At 43.4% G+C, this 20,705-nt stretch overlaps 1 protein-coding gene across 1 annotated transcript in view; it reads right to left on the reverse strand.

Moving 5' to 3' along the window:
• Apba1 (amyloid beta precursor protein binding family A member 1) overlaps positions 1-20,705 on the reverse strand; it is a 239,414-nt gene that overhangs the window by 62,205 nt on the left and 156,504 nt on the right. Inside the window, exon 2 of the mRNA XM_004653145.2 lies at positions 3,415-4,707. Within this exon, the coding sequence (XP_004653202.2) occupies positions 3,415-4,650 (1,236 nt within the window). The 5' untranslated portion in view covers positions 4,651-4,707. The remainder of the gene's footprint in view (positions 1-3,414; positions 4,708-20,705) is intronic.

Below are 20,705 nucleotides of genomic sequence, written 5' to 3' on the forward strand. Positions count from 1 at the left end.
GAGCAGACTTAACGACTAGAAATTATAACACTGGAGCTCTCAGTTTCCTCTTACTGTTCCTTTGCACTTTCTGATGTTGCCATCTCTCAAATGCACTGCTTCTGCATGAGAATTTCCAGGCCACCTCTCTAGATCTGCTGCGACACACAGAGGTGCAGCCCCTTCTTGCTGAAGCTGTAATTGTGCTAACTAGGAGTTAGTCCACAGCTTGAACCCAGGTAATATTTTTCCCTTTCTGTCAGTGATTCTTAGCCTTTCATATGCTTGAGAATCTCTGAGAAAATTCTGATAAAACAAAAACAAAAACAAACCGCCAGATCACTGAGCTCCACCTCAGGTATTCAGCTTCAGAAAGGCAGGCAGAAATTTGCATTTCTAACAAGACTGCAGAGCACACAACTTTTAACCTTCCCACAACAGCACAAACGGAATGAGCTGCCAGTAAATCCTTTTTGATGCTGAGGCCAGCATCAAACACTAGCATTGAAGGTCTTCCTAGCGATGACTGACAACCCGGAGATTCACGCACTAAGATTGACTGGGGACGCGCCTTATGGTACTACTACTTTCTATTAACTATTCAACTAGTAAGCTCTATTCACCAATGTCTCAGCATCAAGCTGAATTTCTGACAGAACAGGTTCTGAGTATCATTCAATATTCCATAATTACTTCTATGATTGGGATGAAACACTATGCAAGAAACTTATGTTGTCCTACTTCAGTGAATAAAAGCCCTACCAATGGTTATCCCATTTATCTGGCGCTAACTTCACTCTCTGTTGGAGACTTTGCTTCTCTTTTTCAGACGGACGCAGATCCTAAGGCCAGAACCAGCCCATCGTACCTCAAAAGGGCCCCAGCTGGAACTAAGAGTAATTGGGGAAATGAGCGAGAGTGCTGCTTTCTCAGTGAACATGGTACCAGCACAAGGGTGAAGTAGATAAGACACAGAGAACACTCAACTACCAAACCAGATAATCAGAGACACAGAGGCTCCCAAGACCTCAGCACTGACACAGACCTAAAACGAACCTAACATGGCTCAGGGAAATTTGTGCAAGAGAGGGCAGAAAGAATGTTGGAGCCACATGTTGGGTCATTTACACTGCCTCTTACCTATAACTGATGGCTAACCCCACATCGCACAACCCATATTCCCCAACGAGGAGGGTCCCTGTGGAGGGGGGAGGACAGGGAGGAGGCTAACAATGTACCAACATGGCTGTACACACTGTGTACATAACTTAAAAAAAAAAAGAAAGCCCTACCATTTGCTGTCCTAGGGGCTCAAAGAGAAGTTGGAGCCAAGTGGTTCGACAGGTCATTTCAAGGAGCCGGCGCAACTAGGAATGCTGATGCAAAGCCAGCATCTGAATCAAATGTTCCTGCAGCTTCTACCAGCTGCCTACAGCCTTCCAGGTTTTTTCAAAAGATATGCAACCTAGCCTTTTGCCAGCTTTGGGAAATCTGCTCCAATTACACCTCATTTGCAAATGCTTACTGCAGTTTCTCCTAGCTGTGAGCAACCTGGAGACAGCTGGGGGTCCACAGGAATAGTCCATGGAGTGCACCTGTTCTTAGCTGACTCTGGAGCCTGCAAAACCGAGACAAGGTGTGTCTGTACTGAGTGACCCAATGCTGCCCCCTGGCTGGGGAATATGCAGTTAATTTCCCCACTGGCTTCAACCTCTTCTGAAAAGGGATGAACAATTTAATCAGAACAGTGGACGGTTCACTTATTAGTGAGATGAAGAGCAGTTTCCACTGAGAATTCTTCATTCTAAAGAGCTACACTGAGTAACAGCCTGGCGCAACCTTAAAATGCAGAACCAGATGAAGCTGAATTGAACCTTTTGACCCTTCAAGCTCCATTTCTTAAATGAAACTTTGAAATTACTGACGAGAACGGAAAAGAGAGAGTTGGGGCAAAAAATATCTCTATAGCACAGCAGAGGGACAACGGTTAGTGTTCTTGATCTATTTCGATTAGACTCTGACACGTTATCAAATTTCTTAGGTATTTCAACAGTGGCAAATACACTGTTGTCAGAGAAATAGCTGTGCGGAGCTCTTCACAGTGAAGCACGATCTGGTTTTAAATGGAAAACAGGCCTTCTGTCTAGTGGGAAGGATATCCTGGTACCTACCAGAAATGACTTGCTGAATCCCACAATAAGGCAGGGGTGAGTAGGCAGGGGTAGAGGGGGGTGGGTGGGTGTAGAAACCTGCAGAGCCCTCCGGCAGGACAGTGCTACCAGGATTTCCATGTTTTCCTTTACAGATAACACAGCACCTATCCCAAATCTTTACGGGCTGGCTTAGTAACAGTGGTTTTTCTAACTCTGGCCCTCAGACTAGGAGCACTTTGCTAGTGACAACACTACCCTGTACCTCAGTGGGACAGGCCAAGGAAACAGGAAGGATTAAGAATATCACTCCTAGGTGGGAGTGGTGGCACACGCCTTTAGTTCCCTCACTCAGGAGGCAGAGGTAGGAGGATCGCCGTGAGTTCGAGGCCACTCTGAGACTACATAGTAAATTCCAGGTCAGCCTGGGCCAGAGTGAGACCCTACCTCAAAAAAAAAAAAAAAAAAATCACTCCTCACCCTTGGGTGCACTGGTACATGGCCTACTGGAAAGAACCCTTTCTCATGCCTTACATGACTCTCCTATGGCTCTATTTGCTCACTACCCATTCACACTAACCATCCCAATCGCCATTCTTTGGCTGTAAGAGACTGGTCAAACTGCTGATCAAGAGGAACAAAATGCCTGTTGACCCGGCCTTGGTCAAGGTCCTTGCCTTCCCACAGCAGTTCTGGTTCCCTTTCCGAGAACAGACTGGTCTCAGGTTAGAACTCCGTTCTCTGTTCTTTAGTATCCTACGCCACCCTTCTATTCCAATTCTGCACACTTAGTTCCTTCTCGCTCCTTTCTGTAGGAGAACACTCTTTTGCCTTACCCTAGGAGCCCTTGCTCAGATCTCCCATCGTGAAACCTTGTCCCGAACAGAATGGCATCTTTCTCCCCCTTGCAAACATCCTCTTTGATCAAGTCTCTCTTTAATGCGAACTTGATAAAAATTCTCAGACCCCATTTCAGACCTCAATTAGCACCTGAGAGGTGGGGGGAGGGGGGCGGAGGAGTAAGGCCAGGGATGTAACCCTCAAGAGCCCTCCAACTACAGTGATTTTACATGCGACCATGGGTCAGACAACAGCTTTCGACACTAACTCTCCAGTTGATACGTCCCTCACAGGAGCATGAGTCCAAGCGGTTTCTAAAGCTGAGCACCGGAAGGTGTGCGTAATGGCCCACTGACAACTTATTCATTCACTTCTCTCTGTGGAGCTGGGTGTTCCCTTCCCTGCATCACGGGGCCCAGGCAACCTTCAACCCGCACAGACTTACATCTCCATCCACAGGCCTCGGATCGTCACAGTCCCTGGTGGGGCTAATGTCCTGGCGCATGACCCAGATGGGCTCTTTGGGTTCGTCGGGGGTGTAAGGCGAACGGATGGTCCTGGTTTTCACTTCTTCGATGGCCTCCTTGATATCCTTGATGGCCAGCGAGATGGCATCTCTCTTCTCTTTGCTGTACCGCTGTGCCACCTCGCCTCCGACCACGGGGCCCGCCGCCCGCTGCGGCAGCTGCTGCTGTTGCCCGGGGGCGGGTGCCTGTAGCCCGGGGCTGTCGGGGCGGCCCCCTCCCGGGGTGGGAGCACGCTCCAGGTCCTGCTCGGCCTCGGGCATGTCCTCGGCCGCCTTGTCGAGGCTCTGCGAGCTCATGCTCTGCTTGACCTCGGCCACGATCTGGTCGATGTCCTCCTCCTGCTCGTAACTGTCCATGCGCGGGTAGGGCGCGAACTCGGCCTCCTTCTCGGGGCTGTCGGACTCGCCATCGGAGCGCTCGTCGTAGTGGTGCAGCCGCGCGCCCAGGGCCTCCTGGCGGTAGGCGGCCGCCTCGTCGCGCTCCTGCTCGTAGAGCCGCAGGCCGTCGTCGCGCGCGTCCAGCTCGGGCGCGTCCCCGATCTCCTCGTACACGTGCTCCTGCAGGCCACCGTAGTCGGCGTACGGCTCGGCGTACGGCTCGTCGTCGCCGCCGCCGCCGCGGTGGAACATCCGGTGCGTGTAGACGTAGCCCGAGTAAGCGGCGTTCATGGCCTCCTCGTGCTCCAGCGAGTGGAAGTGCAGGTGGTTGGGCAGCGCGCGGCGGTGCGTGGCCTCGGCGTGCTCGGCCTCCGCCTGCTCCGTGTACTCCTCGGCCTCGGGCCGGTACTGCACGGCGTACGCGCTCTCGTCCTCGGGGTCCTGCGCGCGCTCCGCGTCCAGGCCGTCGCGCGCCGCGGCGATCACGTCGCCCTCGGCCGTGTCGGTGTGGTTGTGGAAGCCGCTCTCGGTGCTGGCCGAGCGCGCCAGGCTCTCCCCGCGCTCCTCCTCCTCCGTCGGCGGCGGCTGCGGCTGCCGGTCCTCGACGGCGCGCCCGCGCGGGGCCCGGCCCGCATACTGCGGCTGCGGCGCGGGCGGCTGCGGCTGCTCCTCCTCCACCCCGGGATGCTCCAGGTCGGCCTCCACCGACTCGTTCACCTCTCCGCCGGCCGCCTCGTCGGTCACCTCCACCTCCGCGGAGCCCTCCAAGTGATTCATGGTGGGCGTCGGGGACGGCTGGGCCCGCTCACTGCGCTCTCATTTTGCTCCACTGGGCTGGGAAAACAAGAAGGAAAGAGGCTACTGCGTGGTTTTAAAAGGTAGTTAGGAGCTGAATACCCAGATAATCGTAGAGTAGACGCCTTATTGATCCCTTCTGAATCTGAGTCAATTAAAAAATGATTGCGAATTTAAGCTCGGTCTGACAGCATGCAGCTCTTTAAGCACACGCGTGTGATAATTTGTAATTATGTATCTCCTTGTTTAATTGCTTACAGCTTCCTCTTCCAAGAGCTTCATGACTATTTTGTTCTTTATCCCGCACACTATTCAGGTCTCATTTCTGATGTGTATGAATAGAATGCTACTAAGTTGATTGGACTAATGGCACAATTCCCATCTGCTGGAGGATAAGTCTCCCTAAATTAAAATAAGATCCTAAGTACTGCAGAAACAAATCTGTAAATTTCTAAAAAACAAAATGCTTGAAATCTTTTTGAGACCATTGCTGGCATCTAAGAATACAACCTTGCTGACTGAGGGTGGCTAGCAACCATCAACAGGTTGAGTCCTAGCTGTTACCTCTTGCAAGAGGCTTAGCTTTCTGGTCATTTTTATTTTTTTCCTGTATGCAAGATGAGCGCAAGGGAAAAAGGTGGTTTGATTGTAAATGTCCCCCGTAATGGGCCTCAGGAATTTTTGATTAAGATCAAGCTTTCTACTTAAGTCTCCAACAGGTAGAGCCCTGCTGGAGGAGGTGTGCACTGGAGGCGGGTTTTGAATCAGGCCCAGAGGTTTGTTGAGAGCCAGCTTCCGCTCTGGCCGTTTTTTCTTTCTCTCTCTCCTGTGGATGTATGATGGAATGAGGCAGCTTCTGCCACAGTGAAGCTCCCCTCCCAACCCACCCCCACATTCTGTAAGCCTGAAATAAACCCTTTGGTCCCGTAAGCTGCTTCTGTTTGGATATTTTCCCAGTAATGAGAAGGTGTAAGTACAACACTGGGTCAAGTACTTTGGGGAAGGGCCAAGTTACAATTGGGTTTTCATTGTGAATACCTAAGGGGAAGATAATAGAAAAGGCAGGGTTTTCCTAATTTGCTTAATCAGAAAATGTGTTTTCCTCTAGAAACTAGAGTTCTAATAAATATTCTAGTTAGCTGTTTTTCAGTTCTTTTCCCTTGTGCCTTGGAGCTAAAATATTGTAACTCTGTGAGTGCCAGTAGAGCTGGAACTAGAATACATGGATTATTTTCTGCAAGTATATATAGGATAGATCCCTACTTATTTGTGGAGAAACTTGTAGCTAAACAGAAAGGTTGGTTTATATCTACTGATCACACAATAGCATGTTAGCATAATCTGTGAACAGTGTGAATGGAAACAGACCTAGTAAAGAACAAAACCAGGTAGGGTTCTTAGAGTTTCCAGAGAGACGTGGTAAATGAGCTCAACACTATGTTTAAATTTCTGTCATTGTGTTCTTTGGGAGAGTCTCTCATACAAATTGGTGGGGTTTTTTTGTTATTTATTTATTTATTTGAGAGTGACAGACAGAGAAAGAGACAGATAGATAGATAGATAGATAGATAGATAGATAGATAGATAGATAGATAGGTAGATAGGCAGGCAGGCAGGCAGGCAGGCAGGCAGGCAGGGAGAGAATTGACGTGCCAGGGCTTCCAGCCACTGCAAACGAACTCCAGATGTGTGTGCCCCCTGGTGCATCTGGCTAACGTGGGTTCTGGGGAATCGAACCTCAAACTGGGGTCCTCAGGCTTCACAGGCAAGTACTTAACTGCTAAGCCATCTCTCCAGCCCTAAATCAATGTTTTTAAATGTAATAGACAGCTTTAGAAAGATAAGACACATCTGATGGACTCTAATGTCAGTGTATGCTATACTCCACTCAAGTCCTCAGTGCAACAGCAGCAATTTTCTTCCAACATTTTGCAGATCAAGTAGAAAAGGAAACTGTTCTGGAGCTAACATGTCTACCAAGCATTGTATCATGCCTCCTTATCACTGTTGGATGTGCTCTGACCAGTAGTCACTGGAAAGCAATTACGGTTTGCCAAGACAATCTTCTTGTTACCCAGCTTGAAAAGCATTCATTTCAAACAAATTGGACCCAGCCTCTTTTGAAAAACTGTGACCTCCTTTCATTAATCCCCAAGAACAGGAACTGTGGACAAAGTATAGTAAAGTACAAGAAACTTTTCCCAAATAAGTGTAAGCTTCCATAAATAGATATCAGTGCCTGGAACTGAATAATGTGTTGGTGCTGAGGTCCACCTTGTTAAGTCCCCCACCCCCAGGAAATTATGCAAAATATGAGAAATACTCAACACAACACTGCAGTACACGTTTCCTTTATAAGGACTCAGATACAGATGACAGACACAAACGTATTACAGAGGCACCAACTCCTTTCTGAACAAATCTAAGCCTCAGGAACACGACAGACTTCTGTTACTTTGAGGTGCCTCAGCTTTGTGTGGTCAACATAGAGTCACAACCACACACAGCACCTAGATGGTGAACAATTCACAAAAACCATGTGCAGAACAAACTACTGTTTAAAGTGAAAATGGCCTTTTCATTCTATTGCAGTCAGTTTCTTGCTGTACAAGTACCTGATGAGCTTATGGGAGTAAAGGGATTTATTTCAGGCTTGCAAAATCCAGGTGAACACTATCAACTTCCATAAATACATAGTAGAGAGACACCACCAACCGCCAGGACCACAAAACACAAACAGCCAGAGCTCCAAACTGGCTTTCCACACACCTGAGGGTTGGACTCCAAGATCTGCCTCCAGTAACATACATCTTCCCCAGTAGGGCTCCACCCAACTACAGACTGATTCAAGCCTGAGTCTGTAGTGCCATATTTAAACCAATACATTCTGCCCTTGGTCCCCATAGACTCATGACTATATCACAATGCAAACTGCATGCAATTCAACCTCAAAGGTCCCCATAAGCTTTACAAACTTTAAGAGTTCTCAAGTCTCATCTGAGATTCAAGACTGTCTCTTCTTAACTATAAGTCTGATAAAAATCAAGTACGTACTTCCAATACATAGTGCGCAGAGTAATCATTTCCATTGCAATAGGACCTAGCAAGAGACTGGACCAATACAAGTCAATAATTATTAGGTAAATAGCAAAATCTGTACTTCGTATCTGACATCCATTACTAGTGATAGCAGTCTCTCAATTTTTTATTCCACCCTTCCAGCTGGGCTGACCATAACCCGGGCAAACATTTTGTCCCAAGCCACCAGCTCTCCATGGAGATCATTATATAGTCCTAGTATATCCAAACCATCTTTGGGTCTACACTGTAAAACATGGTCCATTTTCACAGAGCCATAGAATGCCTTCATTTGTCCTCTAAATGAGGGATTTATCCCTGCTTCCCATTGTTGCATCTTAGCAACCACTGAAACCTGCTAATCTTCATACAGTGGCCTTACTGGGCTTCCATACAGGGACCTAACCCTCCATTACATGCTTCATCTCTGCAGCAGCTTCTGGAACTGTATTGCATATCCAATGACCCCTTTCCCTGTATTTTTCACGCTTCTAAAACCAATATCAGGAGATAAGTACCAAAACCAAAATTGTAGATCCTACATGGATAAACCTGACTTGAAGTGTAGCATTTGCCTTTAGAATACTCCTCCAAGTCATTTGTTTGTGAAAGAATTGTCATTCCTACTCATTTAGTCTTTCCTGGCTGAATTTCACCCTAAGGATCTTTTTCATTGTTTTAATGTGAAATAGTTGTCCCACCCTTAATAGTGGTAATCAACATTTGCAGCCTTACTAATTTAAAATAAGTCTCTATGCCAGGAACTTTAAACTTGATTAAATTTTTACTTTAATAAATAGTACATCTTCCATATCTTTCTTTTCTGTGTCTTTCGCAGCAGTCCATTACTTTTAAACTTGACCTTGAACAAACTCTCTGGGCATAGACAAAAGAATACAGCCAGCCTTTATGCCAGCAGGATAACAAAGTTCTCTGCTATTTCTCCTCCTTTGAAAGTTTATAAGATAAGTCACAATTCTCTCACCATTTAGCATTTTTAAATTCTCATCAGAATAGCCCATAAAATTTGGCTTGTTCCTCTGGAAGGCTTCTGCAGTTCCAAGTACCAAGGCTGTACACATTCTTCCAGCAAAGACATTTCAAAAGCCCATGACCCACATGGTCAGATTCATGGCAGCAACAATCTCACTTCTGGTACCAATTTATTGTTGCAGTCAGGTTCTTGTTGTTGGACAAACACTTGACAAGAAACTGCTTGTTGGAAGAAAATGGTTTATTTCAGTTTCACAAATACAGGGGAACATCATTAATAGTGAAGAAGCTGGCTCACTTCCATAAACACAACTACAAAACAGAAATAGCCAGAGCTGCAAGATTGCTCTCCACGTGCTTTGTAGCTGGGCTCCCAAGATCTACCGTCAGTGACATACCTCTTCCTCAGTAGGGCTTGGTCCACTGGAGACCGGATTCAAGCCTGAGTTTATAAGGCCATACATTTAAATGACTACACATTCATATATGTGTTAAAAAGAAATTTTAGCCGGGCGTGGTGGCGCATGCCTTTAATCCCAGCACCTGGGAGGCAGAGGTAGGAGGATTGCCAAGAGTTCAAGGCCATCCTGAGACTACATAGTGAATTTCAGGTCAGCTAGAGTAAGACCCTACCTTGGAAAAAAAAAATTGTTCTGGATTAAAATTATATCTGACCAGTAATTTGTGCCCTCCTATAAATCATGTATTGATTCAAAGGAAATGGATTTTTTGTGTATGTACATAAACACAATCATGGCAAAGAAAGTTTGTGGGGAAAATACTGTTAAGTTAAGTAGTTGGTACAATACAGCGTTACTAGGTGCTTTTGTTAATTCTCACCCCCAAACTTCAGGGTGTATTTTGCATACAGTCTGTGCATTTTATTCCTTATCACATCAATAACATAATCTGGGTTGTAGCATTATAAGGTGTTAATGACTAACAGACAATGATCCCAGGATTGTCCTGGGCAAAGGCAACCACCACCTTCTAAAGAATGATCTGAAATTGGGGGTAAGTTCCCTTAATAGCAAGGAAGGACAGTTTTGTATTCCCTGCCAACTTTGGGAATTGTATTAAGAAAAGAAAAAACCACTGAGATGTGTAGGTTATTGTGGGAGTGTACATTGAAAGGCAGTGTGGCCAAATGAATTAATCTTGTAAAAGTAACATACTCTTAATTCTACTCACAGAAGACTGAGAGATAAAGCTCAGTGACATTCTTCATGGTATGTGCTTCAAAAGCAGACATTATAAATACTCACCATGAAGTACCAACATTTATTAAGTACTCTTATTAAGAATTATGATAAGCATACACTATGATGTGGATAGGCACTGTCCCTCAGAAGGCTTGGTTCTCAGTACATAAGTATGGGGCTCTTGGGAAGTGGCTATAGCACAAAGGCTCTGACTTCATGGTAGATTAATCCATGGATGGCTTCATAACTGATAGCATTAATAGCAGGTAGGGCCTAGTTGGGAGAAGTGGGCCACTAGGGACATATTCTAGAAAGATATTTCATGTTCCTGGCCACTTTCTGTCTGTCCCTCTGCTTCTTGGCTGCTTTGTGGTGAGAAATTTTATTTCTCCATGCTCCTGCCACCATATGCTATGCCTCACCACAAACTTATAGTAATGGAACCAGCCAACCATGGATAGAAACTTCTGAATCCATGAACCCAAATAAGTCCTTTCCCCTTTACCTATTGGGTATTTTATCACAGCAACAAAAGCTGACTTACACAGCATGTTAGCCCCATGTTGCAGTGAAGAAAATGTGGAGATTTGCTTGCTTGGCAGCTCTGTTTGATTGGACAGGCATAGTAGAACAGCCTCCAATCTTCCTTGCCATTCTAGCTTTGAAACATCCCCCTCCACCTCCCTAAATATTTCCATATAGGCACCACTAGCCATCTGAGGGCTCCCCACTTTCCCTCACCTCCTTCCCCAAAAGGATAAGCAAGTCACAGCCTATCCTCAGCACCTGCCCTTGTCTGAGTCTGTCTTGCTACACACTTGCCTTTCCATCACAGACGTCTCCACCCTTCTGAGGCACTTTGGCGTAACAGTATCCCCAAAGGAAGCTAAAAGTGGCTGCAGATGAGAAATGTCCTTGAGCCCTTTAGGGGGATCTGATTCTTCCTTATGTGCTTTTCCTAAGGCGTCCTCACAGCCTTCATGTTGCTGGAGCCCAGAAATGTAAGGGTAAATCTGGTTTATCCTTATCTCTTTCCTAGAAGATCACCCCCTTCCAAAATGGATCATTTCCTTTCCCAGGAAGTAAATGGATTTATTCCCTTTCCTAAGAACCTGGCAGCACCTGGAAATCAGGTTTGAGAACTATACTGACCAGCTTAGCCTCATCTGGTACATTCCCATGAAAGACCCCAATCAGAGTGTTCAGGTGGGCCTGCTTATTGCCAAGAATATCCTCCTGGGCAGGAGCTCTGCCTACTTGCCTTCTATTACAGTCTATAATCTCTATAACAACATCTTTCTAAAGTGCACCTTCTGGTCTGTGGATTTCATACATTGAAATTCATAGGACAAGAATCTGGAGGCCACTAGTCAGGGGAACTTTTGTGTGGCTATGAGTGTCTGGTACCCTAACTCTATAGTGACAGCTCAACCAAGAGCTGAGGAAAGCTCCATCATTCTCAAAGATACTCCAGATTCCATCTTACCTCCATCCCAGGCTCCCCACTGCTGTCCTGATGATCTTTCTAAAAATACAAATCTGAATCCATCACCTTCAGACCTTAAGAGGGTCTGTGCTGGCACACAATACAAAAGCATAGCTCACTAACCAGGCTCTAGTAGGCATCTACCACATAACAAGAGTCCTCACCCTAGTCATAAGAGTGCTATCATTGCCAGTTTTCTGCAAATGAGGAAATGGGAGCACAGGAAGGTTAGATCCTTGTTGGGTCAAACACCTGGTAATGGTGGCACTGACCTGGGATCCCTGCTGACGAGCTCCAGGGTCTGCTTTGCTGGGAAACTAAGCCCCTGGGCCTCTTTTACTCTTCAACTTTTCTGCCACACCTCACCCTGTGCCATATGTTCTAAGAGCTCAGTCCTGGGCCTGGCCCTGGGGGCCTTCCTAGTGCTCAGAATGCTTTTCACCTAGGCTATCTCCTGTGAAACCTTCTTGTGTTTCTAGGGCAAGTTCATACTTGAATGAGTGTCTTTTAGGTATCAGCCTCAAAGCAGCTGAGCCAGATTAGGTTCCTCTGCTCTCAGAAAGCTCCACTTCTCCAGGATTTTGTAGGGTGGAGGAAAAGGTGTCAGAAACAATGACTACATAAGGCAGAAAGAAAGATAACATGAAACATTTTTATTGTTTATTTTATTTATTTTTTTGAGAGAGAATGGGTGTGCTAGGGCCTTCCGTGGCTGGGAACAAACTCCAGACATGTGTCCCTTGTGCGCATGTGCAACGTAGCGCACTTTGTGTTACTGTGAGTCTGGCTATGTGGGACCTGGAGATTTGAACGTGAATTCTTGGGCTTTGCAGGCAAGTGCCTTAACTACTAAGCCATTTTTTCCAGCCCCACTATGAAATGTTTCATCATGTATCTGGAGATTACAGAGCAATGGGCAGTCTGACACTTTGTGCCTAAGGGTCTAGATTTTATTTCAAGGGCAGTGGAGCCTCATGGCAAGTGAAAGCAGGGGAACCACTTCTGCTCCAACTGCGGCCATCTCATTCATCTTTCCTGCCACTTTGGGTAATATTTCTTTGTCAACATGAAGTCCTTGGAAAAGAGGTCTTGTTCTACAGTATCCAGGATTTATATTGGTGGTCACTAAAATTTTAGTGAATGAAAAAGAAAACCATCTTTATCCTCTCCTCTTCTACTTAAACCTGAGATCTCCTGAACACTGGCATAGCCAGCCTTTTGGAGAGGAGCTCATTTATTCTTCCCCTCCTGAAAGTGCCACCCTCCTTCATTTGATATGCCAGAGCCTATGGAATGCTAGCAATGCAACATTTCCCTACATTTGAGTGTGCTGATTCAATTGACCTTTATTGAATATGTATCAGATACTGTTCAGGGAAAAGGGGATTCAAAAAATTCTAAACCATGTTCCTAGCCCTCAAGGACACATAAATTTAATGATTATAATTCATGAAGATGAATGCCAAATTGAAATGAGTTCATGACACAAAACCACAAAGCGAAAACAATGAACATAGCTGTGTTACCTTGTGACTCAATTCAGTCCTGCTATTCTTACAGGTTCTAGATTGTGGGAATTCACACCTAGAGATCTAAGGCCCACAAGAGAAGAACCACCATTCAACCATGGCCTTGGCAATAACTCAGGTGCCTTGGGAATCAAGGGCAAATGGAGGAGGAGAAGAAAAAGAAGGAGTCTTCTCCCTCTGGGTACAAAACATTGCTGGATCACCTGAAGATACAGGCAATGCAGTCCCCTCCTCAGGTGTCCTACGCAGCATAAATGGGTGCTGAAGGTAGCTTTCTAGCCTATAGTTCTGGAATGTTCTATAGTCTAGCTAGAAAGAGTAAACAAAAGTAAGGAATTCCATTGCAATGGAGTATTTAGGATATAGTATCTCAGCCTTCAACAGTCACATTCAGGTATCTCATGCTGGTCTCTGAAGATCATCTTCACTGGAGATTGATAGAAGGGGACCACATTACTTTCTCATTAATCTTTCCAAATTCTTTGCCAAGTATTTCCAATTGACTGTTCCCTTTAACACATTTAAAAGTAGTTTTAAAAATATATTTTTGCTTATTTTTATTTATTTATTTTAAAGTGACAGACAGAGAGAGAAAGAAGGAGGGAGAGAGAGAATGAATGGGCATGCCAGGGCTTCCAGCCACTGCAAATGAACTCCAGACATGGGTGCCCCCTTGTGCATCTGGCTAACATGGGTCCTGGGGAATTGAGCCTCGAACGTGGGTCCTTAGGCTTCACAGGCAAAAGCTTAACGGCTAAGCCATCTCTCCAGCCCTAAAAGTAGTTTTAGAAGAAGGATCTGACTGAAGACAAAGTGGAATATAAAAATGAGCAAACCAGGTTGTTAACACAAAAGTTACACTTTGAAGTGTTGTCAGGGGTGGGGGTTAATAATACAGATATAGGGAAAATGCTTAATGGTGGAGATAGGAGGAGAAGTAGAAAAAGATGAAATAAGACTCTGTTAGCTATTTTCTCTAAAAAACTACAGTAAGGATTTGGCTTTATTATATAGGAGTAATATACACACACTCACGCATACACACAAACATAAATATTTAATTTCAGCTTTTATATATCCAGATACCTCTGGAGAGCTGCAAGACTGAACTTTTATCAAAAACTGTAGCTGAGCTTGTCTTCTAGCACCTGCCCAGCATGGGTAGGTGGGTCGTGGTCCCATTCAAGTATTCTTGGTAGACTTTGCTGGGACCAGCATCCCCATGAGTGTGGCTTGTCTTTACCCACTAGAGTTGGAAGTTCTATTTCTTGAATTTCTTGAGACTATAGCATGTCCTAACATCTGCACACACACTTACTGCAGTGGTTACACACACACACACACCACTTATGAAGCATAGGAGATTAGTGGTTCATATGTTGAAATAAGAGAGGACAAAAAGAATACTCAAGTACTTCTTACCCTATAGAACTTCATTCCTTCCCTGAGTTAGATCAATTAGGAACCATCTAGTACTGAATTCAAAGGATATCAAGAACCACCAGCTCTTTAAAACATAATGTATCTGTTTGCCAGAGTACGTAAAAGATAAATGAAAAAACTAGAGTTCACTCAGTTAATTCCTTTTGATACATTTGGAAATTAACCTTTGTAACAATGGCAAGCAAAAAATAGAAACAGGGCTGGAGAGATGGCTTAGTGGTTAAACACTTACCTGTGAAGCCTAATGTTAGTTTGTGGAACTTGAAGTTACCAACAATTGTCTCACTATTCAGTTACATTTAGTTTATTTGATTTTTGACATCAAAGGGTATATTATCATTTTATTTACAAGAGATGATTATGAGTGGTGCTGGATATTCTTTAAATCTTAGATTTATCCCTTAAAGATATCCCAGTGTAATAGTGGGTATTGTTAGGGACAGGCTTGGGAGAAAAAGGTTCTTCACCTGAGCCCTAGTTTTATCACTTGCAAGCTTTGACTTGGGATAACTTAGAGCAAATGTTCTATCTAATAATCTCTAAGATGAGAACAGTAGTACCTATAGCACAGGTCTATTATAAGGCTGATACAGATTAAAATGATGCTTACAGCCATGTCAGATACAATGAAGCTGCCACTTAACAGTTACTAGTGTACTTTTTGCACACACCATAATTAGTATTTATCAGATAATTTTTAAAATGCAAAAAATGTAAACAATGTTAATATGAATGTCAAATCCATGATACATTCACTATCATTCCCCAAGTAAGGGGTAGAAAACAAGCAGTTAAGGCATTTTTAATCTATTTTTAAATAATACTGGGTACAAACAAATCCATCAAATAATAATCACACTATGCACACCATACTATATAGGTGGTACTTCATATGCTATATCTTAATCCTCACAACAGCTTCTGTGGGAATTATTATCTACACTGTTGAATAGGAAATAGGAACTCAGACAGTTTAAATAAATTCACCAAGGCCACTTGGTGCTGGGCTCTCTGTTACATTCTTCCTGTTAACGTTGCATGCAGCCCAGAAAGCAATGGGATTGATTTTTTCAAACAAACATCTAAATTGGTGTAATCCCTTTTAGAATGGTCACCTTGGCAGGCTTTACAATTACTTGTTCCAAGGGTGCTGCCTTTGGACAAAGCACTCTGGCAACTCTTATGTTGAAATTGATTTTTAAGTTAATTGAAGGGTTTGAAATTGCCAGCCAGTCATTTTTCAATGTTCTATAGTCATACTTAGTCATATTTATATTTTTACCTAAAGGTATTTCAATATTTGTTTTCTTATTTAAAAATTTTTGGGGTGTGTGTGTGTGTGTGTGTGTGTGTGTGTGTAGTATTATGTGGTCTATGCACATGCATATGCATGTAGAGTCCATAGAAGACTGTCAGGTGGCTTCTTCTATTACTAATCTGTGTGTTATCATCTGGTGGCATTTCTCACTCAATCTGGAGCTGTTGTTTTATTGGTCATCAAGCCCCTATGATTCTCTAATCTCTGTGCTGTGTCCAATTAAAGCTACAGATGTAGATGGGCATGCCAAGGTTTTTAAAGTTTTTTTAATTTTATATTTTAGATATTTTATTTATTTGAGAGAGAGAGAGAAAGAAAGAAAGAGAATGGCCATGCCAAAGCCTCCAGCCACTGTGGACAAACTCCAGATGCATGCATCACCTTGTACATCTGATTTATGTAGGTAGTGAGGAATTGAACCTGAATCCTTAGGCTTTGCAGGCATTCACCCTAACCATTAAGCAATTTCTCCATCCCCAGATTTTTAATGTGGGTTTTAGGTAATCAAATTCATGTAGTCTCATGCTCTCCTAGGCCCTTATGCATGCAGGGCAAATGCTGTTACCTGTGGAGCTATCTTCTCAGTCCTAAACATTTTTTTTTGTCTGTGTTATTCTTTTTGATGTTTTCCAAATAAATAACAAATCTATCCCTATAGTATAAAGATATGCAGCAGCCAAGATCATAAAGACTGATTGGAGAGATGGCTCAGCAATTAAAGGCACTTGCTTACAAAGCCTGATGGCCTGGGTTTGCTCTCCAGTACCCATGTAAAGCCAGATGCACAAAGTGGTGCATGTGTCTGGAGTTCTTTTGGTACTAGACTCTGGCATGCCCATTGTCATTCTCTCTTTCTGCTTGCAAATAAATAAATAAAAACATTTTTAAAAGAACTGTAATGGTCAATGGCCACTATTGCAGTCACCTTTGTTTTGCTGGCACAAACCACCTGACCAAAAGCAGGTTGTGGGAGGAAAGGGTTTATTTTGGCTTCTAGACTCAAGGGGAAGCTCTATGATGGCAAGGAAAACCATGACATGTGCAGAGGCTGGACATCACCTCCTGACCAACATCAGGTGGACAACAGCAGCAGGAGAGTGTACCAAACATGGCAAGGGGAAGGTGGCTATAACACCCATAAACTGGCCCCCAACAACACACCTCCTTCAGTAAGGCTGCAGTTCTGAAGTTGCCACCAGATGGGGATCAAGCAGTCAGAACACGTTAAGTGCATGGAGATACCTGAATCAAGCCACCACAGCCACATATTTATCTCCCCAAGGAAACAGAAAGACAGAGATGAGCAAATGCCCACCTGCAAAATCAGTTCACATTACGTCCATTCTACCTTGAAATCAGCGCTAATTCTAATCATGCAGAGAAATTAATTTGTTCATTTGGATTAATTTAGTAATGCCAACCACATAGCTGTGATCATAGTCCAGCCTTTGGTTGATGGGAAATTAAAAAAAAAATTATTCATATTTCCTCATTGTCTAGCTCTTTCCTTAGCCAATGATTTGATTGTTCATTTATCATTCTGATTCCAATAAAATACATGAAGTAAACTTAAAGCAATCACAGAAAGTCATAGGGGAAATCTTGCAAATTTTAAAGGAATCTCAAGGAATATTATTTAGAAATAAAAGCTGATTAATTCTACCTAAATTTTTGTGAAGTGCCTCAGATATAAAGTCAAACATAGCTACATAATCCATAATTTACAGGGGACTACAGAAAGTTAATGTTTTTCTTGTTGCAATTCCTATTTTTATGTCCCAACTTTCATGCCCCACAGCATTTATGATCTCTGTTGCCGAGTTAAATTCAGTTCTAGGGAATGGTATTAAATCACCTGTTATAGTCAATCTAGACTGTTTTCTTGATAGTACTGTCATGCATCAAGACACATACACACACGGGGAAGAGAAAGAAAAGGATAGTAAGAGCATACACGGTACCACAGAGACTCTAAAATCTGCTCAGCAATATGAATTTTCAGAAGCTAATCAGTTCATACTATGAGAGGAGATGGAAACAGGAATTTCTGGCTAAAGACAGGTTGAACCATGATTCATTAAAATTCATTTTTCCCCTGAGAACACATCACCTCAATTCCACTGCTATTGTTACTGTTTACAAGCTATTTGGCTCATTAGAAAGTCAGTTAACCTGTTCTTCTCTATTCTCCAAGTTGTATGTGCATTTTCCTTACCCAACATACAGTAGGTTCCAGCCACAGTCCTAATTACAAGGCTTCAAATTAAATTCTTGTTTTTAAACTTTTCATTCAAGGGTCAGGAAAGGAATATAGGGTCTGCTGTGCATTATACTCAAACAGTATTTTTCATTCATGTCTTAAATCTGGGAAGCAAGGGGTTACTCTCAGTGACTAGAAACAGCTTCCTGCAAGAAGGTTCACTCCCTTACAATCTAGCTTCACAACTTCCAAAGAAAGAAATCCATTAAGCAACTAGGAGGTAGCAACAACAGGATGATTTGAATTTCAATTTGATAAGTCATAATTTCATATTGAGTCAAAGTCTCTCAAAGGCAGTCAACTCTCTTAGTTTAGTCATGATAACAGAAAGCTTACAGGGAAAGATACATAAAGTGGGAAATGCAAAATCTACTTTCCCTTCTAAATGATTCATGGGTCACCTGGAAATTCATGAGTTTATTGGCCATATTGATAAGAAGATAATATGGCTGCAGTTATTCTGCCTTTTAAAAACATTTTATTGGAAACTTTCATAAGTATAGACAATATACTGTGATCACAATCCTCTCCCACTGCTGTCATTTACCCCTCCCAAATTTCTCCTTCACCAAATCCCTTTTGCTTTCCAATTAGCCTCTCTTCTGTTTTGATGTCATCATTTCTCCTCTGATTATGCAGATCTTGTGTAGGTAGTATCAGCCACTGTGAGGTCATGAATACCAAGGCTACTCTGTGGCTGGATGGCACCACTGTAAGCACTTCTTTTTCTTTGGCTCTCACATTCTTCCCACTACCTCTTCTGCAATGGTCCCTAAACCTTGGAGGGTATGACTCATTTAATGCTGAACAGTCCACTGTCATGTCTTCTTGGCTCTATCAGTTATCCTCTTTTTGTTCACTAATTTCATTCAGTCCTTAAACAAGAAACCAGTAAAGTCCAAGTGTGTTTTTCTAAAACCCATAGCCTTTTGCTTCTTTTAAGGAAGACTTGAGTTTCTAAAGCAAACTCTTTTTAATTTTTTTTTTTTTGAAAAATGGCATAGATTTTGCTGAAGATTTGATAAAGAGCCAGGTAAGAGATCACATCACACATCATACTTCTTGCCTTCCAAAATATAAAAAAGAAAGAAAGAAAAAACCCTTATGGTTTGAATTTCCTACTCTTTTCTTCTTAGCCACTAGCCACAGACTCTACTTCTCAAGGGTCTTTCCCATAGCTCATGCCCCTTCCTTCTTGATAATCACAGTCTAGAAAAAACTGTAATGTTAGCTACACAAGTTTTCTAGTGCTCACATTAACGAGATACAGAGGGGTTGGAAGAGCCTCAGTGAGTAAAGTGCTTGCATGCAAGCCTGAGGACCTGAGATGGGATCCCCAGCACCCATGTAAAATGCTGGGTGTGGGGGTATGCACCTCTAAGTCCAGCCCTGGGGACGTGGAGGTAGGAGCATCCCACAGTGGACTGAATAGTTGGACTAGCCAGTGAGTTCCAGGTTTGGGGAGAGATGCTGTCTCCAAATAGGGAGGAAATCAACAGAGGAAGACACCTGGTGTCAATCTCTGGTGTGCACTTGCACACATGTGCACACACACCTGCCCACATTTGTACAAGCATGCACACATATCATATGAAAAGGCACAATGAAAATTTTACTATTTTAGTCTACCTAATATATCTAACATGCTACCATTTTACAACATGATCAATATAAAATTATTCCTGAAAAAGTCTACATTCTTTCTTTCCTATGCAGTCTTCAATATCTAATGAGTATTTGATATATACAATACACCCCTACTAGGACTGTTCACATTTTAAGTATTTGATAGCCACATGTGACTAATGGTGATCATACTAGACAGTACAGTTCTAGATCATTCTCCTGCCCCCCCCAACCAATTTGTCTTATGCAGAACAATTAAGTTGCATTCAAACTCTTCTCAAAGTATACTATAGGCTTCTCCACCACCCTGTTAAAGAAAGTGCCTCTAAAGATCAGAATGTTCACTCAAATAATATGAGGATTAGGAACAGCACATGGGCGAGTGAAGTCTGGTTTTCCCTGTGTCCGAGCTCCAGATCCTCAACCTCTTGGCCATCAGTCTCTCAAAGGGGCTGGTCCATACTCCTGTCTCCTCCAACCTGTACTGTTCACTAATCTTAAATAGACCCCTCAGTCTAGCTACTTTCCTTTCCCCCTCCCATCCTCACTTCCCTTTACCCTTTCTGTGTCCCTAACAGATGATACTTGAGGTCATGGCCACAGCTGATCCATAGCTCCTGCCTATCAGTGCCCAAGGCCCCTGCTACAGAGAATGGAAAGCCAATTGCAGTGAGACCTGGGGGAAGCCAGAACAAAATGAACCTTTTCATCTATCTAGAGGAGTAGGTAAGAATGGGAAAGAAACTGTGAGGACCAGAGAATGGAGGCAGAGTCAGGATAACAGAGTAGTTTACAACACATTGAGACACACTGCCTGTGTTTGAATCTCAGTTCCATCACTTACAAGGAACATGACACTGAGCCATCACTTAACCTTGCCATGCTCTGTTTCTTCTCTCCAAGTGAAAGACATACTAATACCCATCTCACAGAGATACTGTGAAGATGAGATGAGTTAATGTCACATTAAGACCAAGAACAAAAATATACTTGTAAACTCATAGACTGTTTAGTATCAAGTGAACCCTAAAAATGTAAATTACAGATTTAAGGTGATTATGTCAGAGATCCAGTAATATTAACAAATGTACCATGCTGGATG

Source organism: Jaculus jaculus, chromosome 1 (genome assembly GCF_020740685.1).
Source record: "Jaculus jaculus isolate mJacJac1 chromosome 1, mJacJac1.mat.Y.cur, whole genome shotgun sequence".
Classification (NCBI taxonomy): Eukaryota; Metazoa; Chordata; class Mammalia; order Rodentia; family Dipodidae; genus Jaculus; species Jaculus jaculus.